The sequence below is a fragment of the Erigeron canadensis genome, chromosome 1 (genome assembly GCF_010389155.1).
Source record: "Erigeron canadensis isolate Cc75 chromosome 1, C_canadensis_v1, whole genome shotgun sequence".
NCBI lineage: Eukaryota > Viridiplantae > Streptophyta > Magnoliopsida > Asterales > Asteraceae > Erigeron > Erigeron canadensis.
Genome location: NC_057761.1, coordinates 54613821 through 54634130, shown reverse-complemented (window position 1 = coordinate 54634130; position 20310 = coordinate 54613821). Strand labels below are relative to the sequence as shown.

Sequence of the window (20310 nt, the reverse complement as noted above, 5' to 3'; positions counted from 1 at the left end):
CATTCACCTCTAATTGAAATGTATGTCTTCACTTTGATTTTCTTGATATGCTAATTTGAGGGTATATTTGGTAGCTAAAGTCTTTCACAAACTCACAATCATTTCAATCAATACCAGAATCTTACTTCTTACATATGCATATCACACGATTAAGTAGCTTTGTATGTAGCAAAGTAACAATATTTACATGGGGCATACACAAAATAGTATCTTATGATCAAACTAGTTGCTTCCAAAGCAATGATTATTATAAGACGTTGCTAGGGGAGCAGCCACAATTCATAAAAACATGCCCATATATGTACATTCTATTATTCACACACATGTATATTTACATTTAGTATACACTAAATAGTATTGTGATCAAACTAGAAAAGGTTGCTTCCAGAGCAATGTTTTCAATAAAACGTTGCTCGGGAACAACCACAATTTATAAAATCACACCCATGTATATACTTTCTATTCATTTACACCCGGAAACTTGTATCAATCTTTTTCTTCAAAGCTATCCATCACCTTACATGAAGGTCAGGTGACTAAGATCTTGGTAAGCCGACATACGCGTCCACATATCAGATTGATCTCCACCGTATAAGCTCGCCTCATTTGTATACATTCCTAAAGATGTGATTTCCTCATCTACACCTTTCATGCTTCTAAGCTTTTTGGGAGGGTTGATGAAAGCCTCCTGATTCGTTTCTTTACGTTTTTTTTCATATTTAGTTGACCCTTCAATTGCCTCTTGAAAGTTTCCTCTGTTTTCGGGTGAATTAAATGAGATTTTACTGCCTTCAAGACTGATGGTAGAAGACATTGTGTTGATGGAAGCAAAGTCCATGTGAGAATTGAAGATGAAAGGCAGCATGGGACAATCTTTAAATAAGGTTTCCTTCAAGATTTCAAGTTTAGGTTTCATGTCCGTAGAACCAATCATCAACTTTTCAGGTTGTTTGCTTTGACCGTATTCATCCTCACAAAAGTTTCTTGGGGTACTAGTCTTTTGTTTCACTTTACATAGAACCCAGTCATCCAACTGTAACCACAAACAAGAACTAACTCACTAAGAAACCCTACAGTTTATAAGTAAACTTTTAATGCTTTTATGTTATAGGTTCTTTCTAATTAAGGTTTGACTTACATGGTACCAGCTCAAATGCAATGGCTTATGGTGGTTTTTAACAGTTTTGTTGTGATCTATGTTACTGACCTTTAGTTTGGAAGTCAAGCACAGTCGAAGTTTAAAAATATTGCTGGGGCCACAACATGTATGCGTTTATACCTAGGTTTATGGGATTTTGCTTATGTAAGTGTTTCTTTACTTACTGGTAAAGTGCTTATTTAAGTGTTCTATTAATTGTATATTTTTACAGTAAATGAGCAATAACATACACTCTCCGAATAGTTGTTTATCTGCTTAGTTGATAAGGAATGAACACTTTTAAATAAGCAGGTTGGTACAAATAAAAAAATCTATGTGCTTCACCTAGGCGATACAGATGTTTTTTCCGTTGATAAACACTTTGAATTAAACAATCCTAAGCATCCCCGTAGCACAAATCTAGATATTTTGTTAAGCGAGTTTAGTGTTCAAACTTTAGTGGGTCAAATCTGTGTGTCACCTAGATGATAAATTTCCATGGATTAACCTTAAGCCAAGTACAAGGCTAGATGAAATAATAATGTTATGTGAAAGTCCAATTTATTTTGATGAGATACAGTACTTAGAATGAACTTTCTCTTGGTCTTATTATTCCCATTTCTCTAGGTGTTCATGTCATAATTGAAGTTATACATAGCCAAAGTCCTAGTATATTAGTTGAGTTATTGTTTTTTGAACCATCCTACTTAAATTTCCATTGTAATTTGTAAGATGTTATAATATGGAAGTACCTGTGATTTTGATGGAAAATCATAGCAAGGGGGATGTTTTCCTTGTGTGTTTAGATACTTACATTTCTGTCTGAACTATTTTCGTGTAAATTTAAGGGTTCTTGTTTAATGGGAGGGTTAAAGAGGACATGTATCTTTGGTTTCTATAGTTACTTCTTTAAGACCGGCCACACTTCACAAAGCTATCTGATTATTTGCCTAAACCGAGTGTTTTTCTTATATTTTTCATAAGATAAACAGTTAAAGGATGTTTAGAAAACAAGATCATGCAAACTTACCCTCATTGATTCTTTTGGCTTTCTTGAGCTGCAAATAGATGAATCAATCAGCCTGTATTCATGCATGATCCAGTCTGTCTTATCCCCTCTTGGAGGTCGACCTTTATAGAATACCAGTGCTTTCTTCACCCCGACAATCTTCTCACCAGATGTTCCCAAAATAGGTCTATCTGTCCCCGTTGCCTTCCAATATCCTGAACCTGCCATTCTATTTGGCCTCACTCCATTAGGGTACTTCCTATCTCTTGGACTGAAGAAATACCATTCATCTTCTCCAAACAAGGCTTTATCTATTACCAAGCGACACAAAATCAGCCCACATAATTTACCATCTTTGTGTGTGCGTGTGTGTGTGTGTGTGTGTGTGTGTGAGAGAGAGAGAGAGAGAGAGAGAGAGAGAGAGAAGGGGGAAGGGGGGGGGGGGGGGGGGGGGGGGGGACTGACTTGGAAGCTCCCATGGATTGAACTTGTAGAGCTCGATTTCAGCAAAGATAGGAGCAGGGAGGGTTGTTGAGATGACTTTCTTCTGCAAGTAGTGAACAATAAGTTCTTCATCAGTTGGGTGAAATCTGAAACCGGGAGGAAGTTGTATGTCAAAAATTGAGGTGCCTTTGGTTTCCTCCATGGATGTCAACTTTATTGTCCACTTTGGTTTCTTCTGGTGTGGAGGAAATAACTAAGTATAGTGATGAACTGTACATATATATATATGCAACTAGTATATAATATATATGTATATATGCAATCTATATTATATCCATGATCATATTCATATATTTAATTATACATCTCGAACTGAACTTTCAAGAAACGTGGTAAGAAAGCAACCTGCATGTCGTGAAGCCGAATATTCAATATACAGTTTTTTGACTTGGAATATTCAAACATCGATTTCAGACGAGGTGTTGTGTTCTTCCAAGTACCTGGAGTACAATTTGTACAGTCCAGGAAAGAATATAATTAATGCCGTATATAACAAAAATATTAGGTTTTGTTCTACTAGTCATAATGTGGTTATTATAATGATACGAGTAAGAAACAAAAGTTAAAGGCTTTATGAATGCAGTGGTGTCTAGGAACATATGCATGGTAGTTTAGGAGGCTATCTGTGGGTCAATTTGTGTCACCTTTGGTATTGGTTAATATTTTTAACAATGGGAATGGTACTTCAAATGAATAGCATCATTATAACATATGTAGTTGCTTAACATGTTTAATGAGACGGTTTTGTGCATTTCTTAGACGGTGTAATGTTACTAGTTTATTGATAGAATCTGGAACTGAAAGCTGTGGAAGTTGAAACTGAAAATAGTGATGGAAATGGATATGATGTACTTTAAGGTCATTAACAGGTTTGTTGCTTAGTTTTCGTTGTAGAATGTAGATAGGAGGATTAAGGAAAAGGATGAAACATGCTTTTCTTTCTTTAGAGGTTAGTTAATTGGAAATTAGTCATAATACATCTTCAGTTTATAATATTAATTTATTAGTTTTCATGTTTGAAAACTAAATTCAATATTTTCGGCGAACGTAAAGTTTGATGCCAAAATTTGGTGTTTATTTTTTTTTAATAATAAGTTGGTTTAATCAAACATTGTTCATGTCAATATTTTGGGTGTTAAGGACGGAAACGGTGAAAATGAGGTAGTAAATGAAAGATTCCATTTTACAACTAATACTTTTATGATAGCTTCACAATTTATACGGAGTATTTTATTATTATACTTCATGATTTTCTTTTTACCCCACAATTTTTCTTAAAGGCAAAATAGTTTATTAAACAAAATAACAATAAGCTAGAAATTTCAAAAAAGAAAAAAAAAAGAAAAAAGAAAAGAAAAACTAACTGAAGTTACCCAACTAAGACTATAGGACACCATCTCTCGAATCTACAAACAAAAACATAAACACCCTCACATACACGACGACACCTTGATGGCCAATCTTAACCTAATTACTCTCCAATTGTCGACCTCATGGACAAACCAACAATATCCGTGTGTGAAAAAAGTTGATGCAAATCTAGTGGCTAGATTGCAGTTATATTGTGTAATGACTTGTCAACCAATAATTTATTCGAGTTCAGTGATGGACAAAAATACATATACGAGTTTTGTGTGGATTAACGTAGTAGTTCCCCGAGACTTGAAATTAGCTACCTAAAGAAATAGACACTTGAAGCATTAAGCTATTGAAGTCTTGATATTTCACCATCATCAACACCACGAAGATTGGAAATTCATCTTGGAACTTGCCATTGGTTTCAAAACTTAAAAGTCTAATAGTCGCGGTCCCTTGTTTGGATAACTTTTGACAATCCAAGTAAGTTTTAAGCATACCATTTGGCATTTGCTAATTAATTTCAACTTCGTTATTAAGTGTTACATGTTTCAATAGTACTTCATAATTTGAATTATGTAACCTTTTATTTTAATATAACTAGAGGGTATCCACGCAATACGATGACGGTGCCGACAACGAGTGATGGTGGCTTCGCCGCACATACTTGGAAGGGTAAAGGTCCACCCCAAACACATATTTGCTCTAATGTTTATATAGATTATTTTATAAGATTTTCAATTTTGGTACAGTTGGCTCATCTGAAAAATATATATAGGCTCACTTATTCATTTAAAATTTTAATAAATATTTCTATTTTTTTTCTCTTATCTAATTACTTAAGATCGTTTGAACAATTTTTAGCTCTTATTACTTGTTGTCTAGTTTTGGCTCATCCAACGTATAAAATCCGGCTTCGTTACTGACGACGGCGACGATAGGGGTGTGACTATTAATGTAAAGGTAATTGATTTATAAGAGAGTAAGATAATTATTTAAGGGGTTGATGGATGTATGTTGTATATAATTTCATTAAGAGTATTATAAGTATATTAAATGAAAATATTTAAATTAGTGAACAAAAAGAGAGACATTTTGAAGTTATGATTTATTTTTTAAGGGGGTTAGTTTGTTTTATAAAAAGGTAAAGATAAAGATAATTGAATAACTCTATAATTACTATATATTTTTTTTAATTTCTTTTGGAACAACCATATAAGTACTCTTAAGGTTCATGTTTCTTTGTTGAGTTCTCTCTCTAGAATTAGAGAGTTTATTTATGATCGAGCTCTAGGTTCTCTACTTCGACTTTGGCTTCACCTTGTTGTCGAAAGTTTTTTCAATGGTTAAGCATTAGGCCAGAGGTCCTTTTAGAAGTTGTTTTTTTTTTACTTTTGGGTAAATGTAAGACTGTTTACATCTTACCTCTCTCATATCCCGTTTTTGCCGGAATTGACTACTGTTGTTGTTGTTGTTGTTATAATCACTCTTTAAAGCACATGAAATTTTATGTCGATGAAGATTTAAGATCATTGTATTTATCTTGCAAAGTAAAGGCCATATAAAGATCTCAATGAACTTGTTTCATTAATATGTGATTTATAAATTATAATTTATTCTTTTCCCTAATATATTAGTTACATTACAAACAAATGATAATCTAAGTTTGATTTAGTTCTAAAAAAATAATACAATACTAATTTTTGGTACCAAATAATTGACTGTACAAAGTTGCACCAGATTTTAATTTTATTTTGATGCATTGATTATAAAAGGTTTGTATCAAAGTTTAATTCCCATGTTTTGGTACATAATGACACCACAAATAAACATATTTCAATATTATGTAATCCTCATATCTACCAAATAAACACCAATATATTTCTTTAAAACCAACCACACATTAGAGACACCCAAACATGCATTTAATTGATCAAAACGATCCTATATTTGCAAAGACAACATCAAAGCCATGAAGTACGAACCGTCCATACCCACCCCACCACTTTTAGTCACAAAAATAAATATCATAAATATAGATTTTTACACCCATCTAACCTTTTTATGTTTTATCCTTAAGCATGTCTAATAAATTATATATCGATTTGTAAAAACTAAGAACTTTAGTGTAATACCCCGAATTTTGATATACAAATAATAAATGAATGAAGTCTAAAACTTGAAGAAGTATGAGTTCATACATACTTCTTTAAGTTTTAGACTTCATTCATTTATTATTTGTATATCAAAATTCAGGGTATTACAATACAAATAATAAATGAATGAAGTCTAAAACTTGAAGAAGTATGAGTTCATACATACTTCTTTAAGTTTTAGACTTCATTCATTTATTATTTGTATATCAAAATTCAGGGTATTACAATACAAATAATAAATGAATGAAGTCTAAAACTTGAAGAAGTATGTATGAAGTAATATAATTGATATAAGTTAATCACCCGGATTCAACCCGGACATGTTTTTAAAATTATAAAATATATTAAAAATTTATGTAATATTTGTTCTTAAAACATTATAACTTGATATAAGTTTAATAATTCAACTAACACAATAATTATATAGTTAATAAATCAACTAAATAAAAAAAATATTTTATTTGTAATATTATATAAGAGAGAACCTTTATTTTTTAAATAAATGATTAATATTTTATTAAACATGTAAAGGATTATTTATATTTTATTTATATATGACATCATAATTAAATAAAAAGTTTTTTAAGGTAAAATATAGATTTGTTACATAAAAACTTTCTAAAAATACTTATAATATAGAGATATCAAAATTCGGAGTATTACATTTAGTTTGCATTGCAAACGTAATTCTTATACCTATCAAATAGACACTAATAAATCTCTCAAACCAAACACACATCAACCATACCCAAATATCAATTTAAGTGATGAAGACAATCTTGTTTTGCAAAGCCATGATAACCACTTCTATTCACATTTACAAAATAGAAATCGTAAGTGCTATTCATTTCATTTCATTTTCAGTTTCATCATCTTTTTTCTTTCAAACCATCATTATCAATATCATTTTTATATATTCTTGTTTTCTTTTCTTTTCTTTTGAGGATATGTGCACAAATAAATCCAATTCATTCACTCCACTTTATTTCCCCTATCAATTTCAATGACCCCATCATTCATCTCAACTCTTTTTTAATAAAACCCTAACCAAAAATAAAAAGGGAAAAGAAAAAGAAAAACTATCAATTGTATTCCACAATGAAAACAAACCACTTGAAAAACAAACACACACAAACACAATGAAACATTTTCTAAGTTCCGACCATGATCTCTTAATCCCCCAGCACAACTAAATCACACACACACACACACATAAATACACACACAATGATGTCATCATCGTCCGGCAACAACTACCACCACAACCACCACCACAACACCGCCGGTCAACAACAACAATCACAACAAACTGGTTTGAAAACATACTTTAAAACACCAGAAGGCAGATATAAACTTAAATATGAGAAATCACATCCACCTGGTTTCCTTCATTACAACCATGGCAAATCTGTTACTCAGGTTTTTTTCATTTCTTTTTTATTTTTCACCTTTTTTTTCTAATTTACTATCTATCTGTTTTTTTAGTTAATTATTTAATTGGGTTTTCTTATATGTGAATTCTGACGAATATTTATGTTACGATTGTTTGCGATCATGTCACATAATTTAGGAAAAATGTTGGATTTTGACATTGGAGATTAAATATTTTAGGCCAAATTTAAGCCTTTTTGTTGGATATACAGTTTATATATATATATATATATATATATATATATATATATATGCCAATTCAATAACATTATATATAGTGTTGCTAATTGGTAACAAGTATACTAATATTATACATTTTGTTTATTTGTTTGCACTTCTAAATTGTCTGCAAACTGTTTACATTTATAAGTGTCAAAAGATTTTTATACTTCAAAATGTAGAGATCAATTTGTAATTCTTTGCACTTTCCTAACCTGAAGAAATTGGGTGTGGCAAAATGATGTATTATGCTATTAAAATATCATGCTGTTAGGTACCTAAGCTTAAGGTTGAAACACTCACATATTGTTTTTTTAATCCATAAAATTCATGGGCCCCCAACATTTATTCATTAATCAAAAAGTATTAAAAAATTTGTATTTGAGGGGTTCCACCCTTAAGCTTAGGTGCCGAACAACCTTATATTCACTTTTCAAATATATATATATATATATTTTATTTTACACTCTTCGGTGCAAAGATTATACTTTATTAGTGCGAACAAGCTGATAAATTTTTTCCTACAAGTGTGTAGAGAAATTGTGTAAATGAACTATGTTTTGTAGTGAGAGAAAACATAGGGTTGATTCACCACATGTCGCCTTCGTTACTAAGTTTTATATGCTTGTATTGGTAATTTGGTACATATATGGTGGAAAAGGAAAAAAAAGGGTGTTTTTGGCTATAACGAAAGGAAATAGAAGTTTGAGATTAGACAAAGGAGAGATCCGTGGGCTCAACGCATAAGGATTTACATTTGCTTCAACTTGAAAATAAACTCCTTGCTTGTTGATTAGGATGATGTGATATGATTGTTTGGAACTTAAGTGTGATGAATTTTTGGACAGCATTATAAGGATTGTGTATGCATTTGGATTACTTACTGTATGTCTATTGAGCTTAAATTGACCTAAAAGGAGTATATTTTTTTCAAGAAAAAAACTTTTTGTAGGCTGTTATGTCTATTGGGCTAAATTTTTTTTTTTTTTTAATTAGGATACTGATGACTTGTAAGAACAATGAATTGCTAATTGAAAACGGACATTGTATTGGAATAGGATCTGGATATACATTTGCAGCTTAAAAAAGGTTCATAATTAACTTTGGTGGACATATGTAGGTGACTCTTGCATGTCTGAAGGATAAACCGTCAACATCTTTGCCATCATCATCTTCAAGTCTAGGTGTTGGCAGCGGGGTGAGATCAGCAGCTGCGAAGTTTTTAGGAGGAAATGGGGGTAAGACACTTGGTTTTGTTGGCGGGAATGGTGGAAGCAAGGGATCCAGTGGGACGAGTAAAGTCGGGTTATCGAATACTTCAATTAGTAATAGTTATGCTAATACTACGAACTTTGATGCGAAGGGGACTTATATGGTGTTCAATGTTGGTGATGCTATCTTTATTAGTGATTTGAGTTCACAAGATAAGGTACTAATTCAATGTCATCATGATCCCAATTTGCAATGCGATCCTCTTTTCCAAGTACTTATATAAGATCTTAGTTACATTTGGATGGTACTTGGATTAGTCTTGAAAGTGATTATTTGATATCGATAGGGTATTTGGGATTGCCTCTGTAGAACAGATTTGGCGTTTCTAAACAGTGTTTTTAAAAAGCATGTCGCGTCCTGCTTTTTCATCCTTGCCTTCTTTCTCCAAGAAAACACTGTAAATCACCTTGTTCAGATGATTTGCCAAATATCTTTTCGGAATATGTACATTTTACTTCGTCATAATCAGATAATCTATCACAATGCAATCCAAACACCATCTTAGTAATCGGAATCAGATAATCGGCTCTCACCCAACAGGCTGTAGATTATGTACTTTGTACCTCAGCTGCCTGATATTGTAATAATAAGTTAATCATTTTTTTGAGTAGTTGAAAAGTTCTGGTTATTTCAGCCGTTGATGAATAAACTAACCAAATAGGACATCTTTACGCTAAAATCGATGCTTGGCAAGATAGGTGTAAAAGTCACTTGGTATAGGTTAAGTGAAAATGGTAATTTTAGGTTTTTAGTCTCCCTTAATCAGATAATCAGAAGCAGAATCGATTTATCCAAAGTGCTTATAACGTCTTTATATAATTATATTTAGACAGCTACTTCACCCCTTCATGAAACTGGAACATTTGTTGCTCTCTATGCAGGATCCTATAAAGTCTATACATTTTAGTACTTCAAATCCCATTTCCCATGCTTTTGATCCGGATGCCAGAGATGGACATGATTTGCTCATTGGGTTGGCTTGTGGAGATGGTATTCATTTTCTGAGTTAGGTTTTTTTTTATCACCTATCTTATGTGGTTTTTGATCTTTATGCATGCTGTGAAATTTGTAGTTTATTCAGTCTCGTTAAGACTGCAACTACAAGATATTGGAAAAAAACTTGTTGGAGCCCAGCATTATAACAAAGACGGTTGTGTAAATAGCAGGCAAGACCAAAACTTCCATAAGCTCTTTTGTATAGCAGATTTTTTCAATCTTTTTTGCCTCTCTTTCCATTCATGATGCACTGTAGAGTATATACTGAATATAATCATCGAGATGTTCTTGCTTTTCACAGTCGGTGTACAAGTATTGCATGGGTTCCTAATAGCGATGGTTCTTTTGTGGTTGCACATGCAGATGGAAATATGTATGTATATGAAAAGGCAAGTAATATAAAATTTATAACATGTACATTCATCTATGTGGCGGTTGTGGGATTTACATATTTACCCATGAAATATTACCTGTCCTTTTTCCAGAGCAAAGATGGTTCAGGTGATCCTTCATTCTCTGTTATCAAGGATCCAAATCAATTTTCGGTTTCACATGCACGCCATAGTAAGGTAATGATTGATTTCTTAATATACACGAACTTATCCATGTTTCATCATTAAACAAATTTTATTCCTATTGTGCAGAATCCAATTGCTCGGTGGCATATATGTCAAGGTTCAATAAACAGCATTGCATTCTCAACTGACGGGTCAAATATTGCAACTGTAGGAAGAGATGGTATATAATATCTTAAATTTCTTATAGATGTTTGGGTTCTTCTTCTTCCCTGTTAATTTTTTTGTTTGTTCTAATGTTGCAGGTTATCTTCGAGTCTTTGACTTTAAAACGGAACAGCTTATATGTGGAGGAAAAAGCTATTATGGTGCTCTTTTATGTTGCTCTTGGAGGTAGAAATTTGTACAGAAAACCATAAGTTTACTAATTCTTTTTCAAGATAATTTCTGATAAATTGTATCGAATGGCAGCATGGATGGAAAATACATATTGACTGGAGGTGAAGATGACCTAGTCCAGGTTTGGAGTATGGAAGAACGCAAGATTGTTGCATGGGGTGAAGGGCATAGCTCATGGGTAAGTATTGATTTGTTTACATCTCTAATGTTGTTTCTAGGGTCCTGATATTATTATTGGGCTTTCAGGTTAGTGGAGTTGCGTTTGACTCGTATTGGTCATCTCCAAATACTGATGGCACTGATGAAAGTGTCATATATCGATTTGGTTCTGTTGGCCAGGTATGCTAGAGCCATAACTGAAAGTTACAAGTGTCATGACGGAAAGTCATATGCATAGATGGTTGAAATTTGCTAACCATCAGCTTATCTGCAGGACACACAGTTGTTATTATGGGATCTTGAAATGAATGAGATTGTGGTGCCATTGCGTCGGGCTGCAGGTGGGTCCCCAACATTCAGTAGTGGAAACCATTCGGCTCATTGGGACAACGGTAGCGCAGTTGGTGGTTTGCAACCTGCACCAAGCATGCGAGACGTGCCAATGATCTCCCCATTGGTCGTTCATCGTGCCGAGACAGAACCTCTTTCTGGTTTGATATTCACTCAGGAATCTATCCTTACTGTGTGTCGAGAAGGGCATATCAAGGTCTGGGCTAGACCAACATCTGAAACTCAACCTGGTACCTCAGATTCGGTTTCCGAAAAGCCTCCAAGAGTCGGCATTGGTGGTAGCAACAACAGGCAATGATTTTATGCTTATTTTTATTGGGAGCGTAGAGGTTTAGATGGGTTTTTGAGCGCTCCGATTTTTGGTTATGGTGAGTTTGTGAAAGCAAATAGGTGTTTTGTGCAGATGATAGACTAACCAACAACAGGTGATGCACTGATGCCCATTGCGGATGGGGGTTAAAAAGTGGATACTTTACCTTGTAAGTAAGAAAGCGATATGGAATAACTAACCTTAATAATTCAAGTTTCTCCTTTCATGTTTCTAAATTGTTTACTAATCTAATATAATTTCCATGTTTCATGGCATTATGCTATTGAGATTCTAAACACTTAATACTATTTCTATATCTCATCAGAATTGTTGGTAAGGAAATTAAAATATATTGGTTTCATGTTGCTGTTATTTTGGTCACTCTTGCTACGCTTTGTTTCTAACATTCAGCTTTACAAAATCTGTTATTCTAAATCTTACCCAATTGGTATAATGCTCCCCAGCGCTTGTTTCAACCGTCTATCGATTATTTTGACTAGTTAAGGTCCTAAAGTTAAAAGTTGGTATATGTTCGATCTTTGACAGGCACTTCTTTGTCTTCTTTCGCTGTATGTTTTAGTTAAAAGTTGAATTACCGTCTCCAGTGCCCGTGTCTTTTTATATATACTAAAAGACAATTGACTTAACCGTTTATTGATAAATCATAGCTCCTTAATCATCAATAATGAAAATTGATAGATCTTTATTTTTATATATATTAAAAGACAATTGACTTAACCACTTATTGAACAATCATAGCTCTTTAGACATCAAAAATGAAAATTAATCTAGTTATAAATAAAAAACCTTAATAATAATTATCTAAATATATTAATATATTAATATTTATATATTAATATTTGTAGAATAGGTTTTCATTAATTATTTTTTTTTTTGTTTTTAATCAATAATTTACACTTTTAATATTTTTAAATACTTTTATGACATTAAGTATATGAATGGATTACATTTCAAATGAACTTTCTTTAAATATAACTTTTATCAAGTATTATATAACACAAACAAAAATATTTACACTTAAAGTTGAAAAGTATAGACTTAAAGAGTCAAAATTAGACAACTAAAATGGGACGAAAAGAATATTTAATTTAAATTATTTTATTCCCATCAGATTGATATATAATCAAGAAATAAAGTTACAATGTTCATGTAAGTTATATGAATTTTATTACTTTTTTTTCTTCAAAAAATGATTTATAGTTACAACGTCTAATTTTGAAGTACAAATAATTGTACCTTGTGATATCTCAAAGTTAAATCGAAAAGTATCTTTAAGTGATTATAAGTAACAAATGTCAGATCAAAAAACATAAACATATAGTCTATTAAAAAGTAGTACAAAAGATGAATTACAATATACGTGTTTAATATTTTAGAATAATACTCTTTACAGAGATTTTTTTACATTTAAATTTACATATTTAACAAATTATCTTTATTATGAAAATATCATAAATAACCGATAGAATAAATCTAGTAAACTACTATTATGGTACTTTGTTTATTACCTTCTCTTAATTATATTGTGAAAAAGAAAACTAAAATTTATGCTTTTATGTAAATATGTAAAATTACTAATATCATTTAACTCATAGTATTTACCTAGATTTATGTCCGTGTCAAATACACAGGTTGTTTTGACATTTTTAAGATAAGATAAAATGTTAATTTATAAATTTAAATGTAAAAATATAGGTAAAATCAAATTAGAAAAATATAATTCTAAAATATTAAATACATATATTATATTTAAATGTAAAATTATAGGTAAAATCACATTAGAAAAATATAATTCTAAAATATTAAATACATATATTATATTTCATCTTTTATAATAACTTTTTATAGATAGTATTTGTTTATATTTTTTGTTTAATATTTATAGCTTATCATCACCTTAAGAAACTTTTCAGTTTAATTCAATATATCGCTTATAATTTTTTGTATTTGAAAAGTGGATGTTGTAACCTTTGTTTCTTATTCGAGACCCATGATCGAATTAAAAGAAAAAGTTTGAGATAAAAACAAATTAAAATCGATATTAATTAGTAAGCTACGTATAATATTATTAATATTAATAACTATATTAATAACTAATACTGAAATCAAATAAAAATTTTAAATATTTAAAAAGCTCTAAAAGATACGGACTTTTTTATTTTAAACAAGTATATTAATCTTAATCTTAATCTTAATCTTAATATATACTATAAGACAGTTGAACTAATGACTAATTAACCAATCACACCGTTCGATTTCATCAAATTGACTTTTGATGATGACATCATTTAGATAAACTACAAACTAAAAATCCTAATAATCATTATCCAAATATATTATTATATTAATATTTATTTTAATATGTAGAAAAAATCTCATTAATTTACACTTTTTTGTTTTCCATCAATAATTTACACTTTTTAGCCATGAATATTTAATTTATATTTATTTTTTGCCATCAACTTGAGAGAATTTTTAAAATTTATAATTATTTAATTAAATAAAAAAAATTTAACATATGTAAAAAATTATTTGTGATCCAGCGCCATCAATATGTCTAAGCTAATAATGACAGTGATGAACCTATGATTATTCTACTACAACTTGCAAAATATAACACTTAAAACTGTGTTTCTTTAAAATTATAAGTTTCTATGACTTAAATGTATGAAGATCTAATATTGATAATATCGTAAATCCCGTGTCCAGTGTTGGACATGGATCTAAAATCTAGTATATATATAAAACAATAATTTCAAATATATGATAAGAAAAAAACAATACGTATTTTTTCTTATATCTTTACTAAAAAACTTATTTAAATTTAGTTGTTTTTATATGGGTCCATAACTTATATTTTACTTGTAAACTATGACATCATCAAATCTTAGTTTTACTAAATTGAGTTTTGTAATTAGTTAACAAGTCATTAAGTTAGCAGTTTTTAGTATATAAAAATAAAGATACATATAAAGATTGACATTTTAGTTTGTCTATTTAGATGATATTGTATATTCAATTTGGAAGACTTTGATAGATACCAACTTAGCTGGTTGATTTCTTAAGTTTTACAAACTAAATGAGGATTCGATCCTTGGTAACCTGCAACGAGGGCCTCTAATGTGAATGTAGCGGGACCCGATTAGCATAACTAACTACTCTGGATTTTATATATCATCAGGTTGATCCGGTTTTAATGGTCTTTTTTTACATGATTTGTAGCTGGACCAACTAGTCCGGTTTCTCAAAATTGCCAGGCCGAAGTTTAACTACTCAAACTGGCCAAATCAATCCAAATACGCTGTTTTGAATGGGTTGATGAACAACGCCAATGCACATGAAGTAGAATTGTCAATTTTTAACATGTTTTTTCTATAAATAAATATAACAAAGTAATTGACGATAAAAATATGTTTATAATCCGCATCATGCGTAAAATTAAACATTAACTAACAAATGATTATCAAGATTTTGTTTTAATTTTAATAGCAACTCTTCATCAAGCTTTACAATATCAAAAAGTGACGTGAAGTAAAATGGGAAAGACTACACAACTCCATTCTTCTTTGTTAACAAGTGAAATAACACACACAATAGATATCTTGATTACATGTCGCTTCAACTAATTGAGTTCCATGTTTAGTAGCGCAAGAATTACGACAATCATCCATTTTGCAAACCTTTACGGTGGTATAATCTTTGCAGACTTGTCCACCCTCGACTGACTCCATACCTGTCAATTATGAATGCATACAATTTGATCACAATTAATAACAAGTTAAATAACCTTCCTTTAATACAACCAAAACTAATCTAACAAGTTAAATAACCTTCCTTGGATTGCAACTGTAAAATGCTTTGGTGTTATAAAAACTTCGATTTGGAAAAACATACCGGACCTACTTTTTCAAAGCCCTATTTTATCTCTCCAAAAACGCAGATAGTCAAAAAAAATTTCAAACACTAATAATTTTCACTTTTAATTATGCAAACATAATATTTAGATAATTATAATAACTTCAAGCGTAATCCTAAACACCTTTTTAGTTAAGATCACCTAATTACACTTTCATAAAATGAAGAACATATACTTATTTACATGTAAACCTGTCATAAATCAAGAACACGTAGTGCTAATTTACATGTAAACGTGTCATGCAACTTTTTCACCAATAAAATTAAGAATATAAAAAAATAAGGTCATAAGAAAAAGAAGTATCACAGCGACAACATTGGTGTTTGTCATGTTATTAGTTTTGTGGTTAGTCTCTAAATTGATTATTGTGAATCCTATATATGTGGTTTTACATGTAATTGCTTTGACATTTATATAGTGGATACGTGATTACGATTCGTGAACATTCTTTAATTAAAGATAGAATGTACATGAATATTTAACATTAACTTTCTTTTAATTTTCATAATAAATAATGAATATGATTTGATATACATATTTAATTTAATCTATATAAAGTAAATTTTAATTCTTAAAAATCAAATATCTTAAACTTAATGCAATAAAATATATGGAGTATTAGTTTATTGATTTGTTATTATTAATTTTGCACGTTATATGTCCTAAAATTAATGCAATATAAATTATTTGGAGTATGAGTTTATTGGTTTGTAATTTGCAATAACTATCCGATGGACGCGTAACATAAATAATAAGTAAAATTTTATTTGTAATTAATAATTATCATTCTTAATACTGGTGGAATATTCAAAAGAACATCTATAAACATAAGCTAAATTTTGTAAATCGCATCAAAAGTTATATACAACGTATAAAGTTTTGAAATGATAGTTCACAAAGTATTCGTTGTTTAAAGTTATAACTTTATATTTTGATCTAACATATACATACATATCCGTAAAAATATTGTATTATCTTGAATTATCAAATGTCATTCTTTCCAATATAAACATATATGAAAAACAAAAATATAAAAACTAATAAAAAAAAGTAGTTGATGGATATAACATAAGTAAACGTAAGATACAAAAAGATATGTTTCTTGAAAGGTAGATACACAAATATATAGTATCTAGAATTTTATTAGCCATAAAATTAAAGTTTGATAGTTGACAGATCAATTTCGGTTTTTAACGTAACATAGATTAGGATTGAAATCTCAATTTCAATGACAATGATTTTGTTTCCTTTCAAGACCAAAGGATAAATATTCGATATGTGGTTTATATATATAAGTTACGAGCATAGTACTCGCGTGTTGCAGCGGCTAGAAGATGAGGACAATATAAAATGAAGGCGGTGGTGGTGATCGAAGAATGCGAAAGAGAAGGATGTTGTGTGTTTTGTGGGTTTAAATTTTTGATAAGGGTACTTTCGGTGGATACTTAAGGAGGTGTAAAAAACAATAGAAGTAAGAAGGGTATTATGGGAATGAAAAAGTTGCTTAATTTCTTAAAACCAATACCCTTTATAGGGGTTTATAGATAAGTTATATTTTTTCTACCGATAATTATGACTTCAAAACTTCAAAGCATATGATATCGGACTATGTTATAATTCTAAATTGTCGGTAATAATTTTTCTAGATATCGACTTAATACATGATATGCTTTTTTTTTTTTTTAAATACATGATATACTTTTAGTTTTATTATATTTAGAACTTAGATTAAATTTAGATTTAAATTAAAATTTGAATTTAAATAACTAGCTAATTACTAACAATAAATCAATGTCAACATCTATTTGGCAATTAATAACATCAAAAAACATAAGAAAATGTAAAAAGATGACAAATAAGCAAAAGTATTAGTTAGTAAAAAATAGAGTTAAGCCACATTAGCCGTAAACTATTATTTCTTAATTATATAGAGAAAAGTATTACAAAGCTTATTTTAGAATTTAATTAATTATAAAATCTGGTAACAAAAGGATGAAGATAAATTGATAAAAGTAGTTTTACTTTTGTAATTATTAAATTATTTAAGAGCACAACGGAAAATAATAATATACTTTATGACAACTATATAAATCGTGCATAATATGCTTATGGTTAAATCGAATTTTCAAGGTTAAGATTTATTTATTTTATTTTATTTTTGAACATTTATTTATTTATTTTATTTTATTTTTGAACCTAGGTTAAGATTAATTAAACTTTCATGTTATGATTGTACATCTTTTTTTATTAGTATGTTCTAAAGTAATTGCCTTACTATAAATTAAATCAGCTAATGGGTTGGTAGCCTAATGGTAAGATTTTAGACCTTGAGGAAATCCATTAGGATCTGAATCTACTTTCTACATTTGTAAGAGTGGATTTTTAGGGGGTGGTTTTCGAAACTTCTGAGTTTCATTCCAGACATGCGTGATTCGAGCTCTGTGAACTGCCCTATTGGATGTCATGGTGTCTCGAATAATAACTAATAACCACTAACTATTAATTCGTTGTTAAAAAAAATATAAAAAAGAATTAAACTATCAATTAGATATTATTTAATTAAATGGTAAATAACAAACATATGTAATTAGTGACACAGTGTATGCATCGCACCTCTAAAACAATATGGTTCTGGACTTCTGGTTTGAGATTATAATATATATTACGAAGGAGGTAAAGTTTGTAACCACAAATCTATGAAATCATATTCTTAGAGAAAATTGATTGTATTTTTATATAGGATTAAATATCTGATAATGTAATAAAGTATATATAAATGTTAACAATTGGGTTACATGCAAGTAGTCACCGTTCCCTTAAAAAGCAACTTGGTGAGAACACCACCGATGTTCGAATCCATGCAAAAGCATAACCAAGGTTTTTGGGGTCTCACCAATAGGGAGCATTGCAGGGTCGTTATCTTCAGAAGGAAAGTTCCTCTACGGGACTAAGGAGTTCTTGGGCATTTACCCTCAGCTATACACGAATGTTTATGTTGTGTAATGAACTACTTGAATGTTTATTGTATGCAATGAACTTCCAAATCTAGGTTATCGGATGTATCCAACCAATCAAAAACTTACGAGTGACAACTTATATGGTTGTCACATATACCTGAGTACATCCAACATATAATAAACACACAACTAGTTTATTACACAACATAAACATTTCTGTATAGTTTATTACTTTCTCATGTACTTATCTCTTATATATATATATATCACATTTTCATGTGCTAGGATTTGAAATATTATTATGTTCTAAGATTGGTTTGCCCTAACTTAAATCTTGTTTACTTTCATTTGTTCATGATCCGTACTATGAACTTTATCTAAGCTTAAAAAAAAGTTGTCATTTAAAAAAAAAGTTACAAATTAAACATTTGAATATGATAAACATACATAGCAGCCCTTGAATTTTACATAATCTCTCCATGAATTTTACATAATCACCCATGTTTTATCTAAGATAGGAACTACATGATTTACTTAACTTTTCCCCATATAACAATCCAAATTTGAACTGAACAGTACCAGTTTGTACTGTAGCCAGTTGAGTTGAACAGCAAACCAGTTTAGTTGCAATAATTATATACAATTTCTAATGCACAAAGTACAACTTCTAAAGCATAGGTAGATACCCTCAACTTAGACACACATACTCGATTCAAAGGGGTAAAACTTACCTTTTCTAGGTGATTGGGGGAGGCTCATTTACAAAAACTTACAAGATTAGTTTGTTGGATTGTACCTATGAGACTGGTTGGCGGTGGTTGGCGGGGGCTGAGCACCCGACACTCCCCCTACTAGCTTCGCCCCTGGAGAGAATGAAAATATAAGTTCAAAGATATTGAGGTTGTAAAATACAAAATGTGGATAGTCTTGTCACCTCCAACATTCCAACACATCAAGTTGTGAGACGCCTGGCTTTACTATCTTTAAAACCAAACAACAATAGTGCTGGTATTTTTAAGGATGACGGCAATGATCACTCTCATGTGAATCATGTCTAGCCATCTATAAATAATATATTGTTACATCATTCTATGTCTAATTCATGTTTGACCTATGGTAATCATGTCTCTTCATACCTCACCATCCCTTTACTATTTTTCTTCAATCATACCCACAATCTCACATATTTCTCCTTAAATCATTAAATATCTCTCTCTTCTATGCATAAGCGTCAATCCATGCCTGAATCACTCAAGCCTAGCTGCCTCCAACATTCCAACACATCAAGTTGTGACACACCAAGAACATCCCCTCCTTATAACTCTCACTTCTTCTCCACTTCTTTTACTATTTATCCATTATTTTATTATATCATTTTTCTATATTAAATAATTGTTAATGTAAAAATTTATATATAAATTAATTGATTTAAACTTTTATTAATAATAAATATAAATATTATACTATTTTAATAAAAATCTATATATAACTTTTGAGGTTAGAATTAAAGTATTAAAAACTGAAATAAATATTTCGTAAATACAATAAAGTCCAGGGGCTAAAATGAAATTTAATATTAAATTAAGTAATTACATCTTCTT

General features: G+C 30.3%; 2 protein-coding genes across 2 annotated transcripts; one reads left to right on the top strand and one right to left on the bottom strand.

Moving 5' to 3' along the window:
• Positions 1 to 517: 517 nt before the first annotated feature.
• Positions 518 to 2793, bottom strand: LOC122595354 (NAC transcription factor 29-like). The gene is made up of 3 exons (XM_043767707.1): positions 2613 to 2793; positions 2169 to 2458; positions 518 to 1033 (listed from the first exon to the last, which is right to left on the bottom strand). Exons 1-3 carry the CDS (start codon positions 2791 to 2793, stop codon positions 518 to 520), a joined length of 987 nt encoding a protein of 328 aa, XP_043623642.1.
• A 4448-nt stretch (positions 2794 to 7241) lies between these two features.
• On the top strand, positions 7242 to 12176 carry LOC122583798 (dystrophia myotonica WD repeat-containing protein). Its single transcript, XM_043756176.1, has 11 exons — positions 7242 to 7582; positions 8934 to 9242; positions 9967 to 10075; positions 10158 to 10251; positions 10383 to 10470; positions 10567 to 10650; positions 10726 to 10819; positions 10902 to 10989; positions 11068 to 11173; positions 11242 to 11334; positions 11429 to 12176. The coding sequence occupies exons 1-11, from the start codon at positions 7391 to 7393 to the stop codon at positions 11801 to 11803; spliced, it is 1632 nt and encodes a 543-aa protein (XP_043612111.1). The 5' UTR covers positions 7242 to 7390; the 3' UTR covers positions 11804 to 12176.
• The last annotated feature ends 8134 nt before the right edge of the window (positions 12177 to 20310 follow it).

Excerpts from the sequence above, each read along its gene's own strand:
- LOC122595354 (XM_043767707.1), bottom strand. The coding sequence starts at position 2,793 with ATGGAGGAAACCAAAGGCACCTCAATTTTTGACATACAACTTCCTCCC. Across the intron at positions 2,459-2,612 it reads CAATCCATGGGAGCTTCCAA|ATAAAGCCTTGTTTGGAGAA; the intron begins GTCAGTCCCCCC and ends GCTTGGTAATAG. Across the intron at positions 1,034-2,168 it reads AGCCAAAAGAATCAATGAGG|TTGGATGACTGGGTTCTATG; the intron begins GTAAGTTTGCAT and ends TTGTGGTTACAG.
- LOC122583798 (XM_043756176.1), top strand. The coding sequence starts at position 7,391 with ATGATGTCATCATCGTCCGGCAACAACTACCACCACAACCACCACCAC. Across the intron at positions 10,252-10,382 it reads GACGGTTGTGTAAATAGCAG|TCGGTGTACAAGTATTGCAT; the intron begins GCAAGACCAAAA and ends TGCTTTTCACAG. Across the intron at positions 10,651-10,725 it reads CACATGCACGCCATAGTAAG|AATCCAATTGCTCGGTGGCA; the intron begins GTAATGATTGAT and ends CCTATTGTGCAG.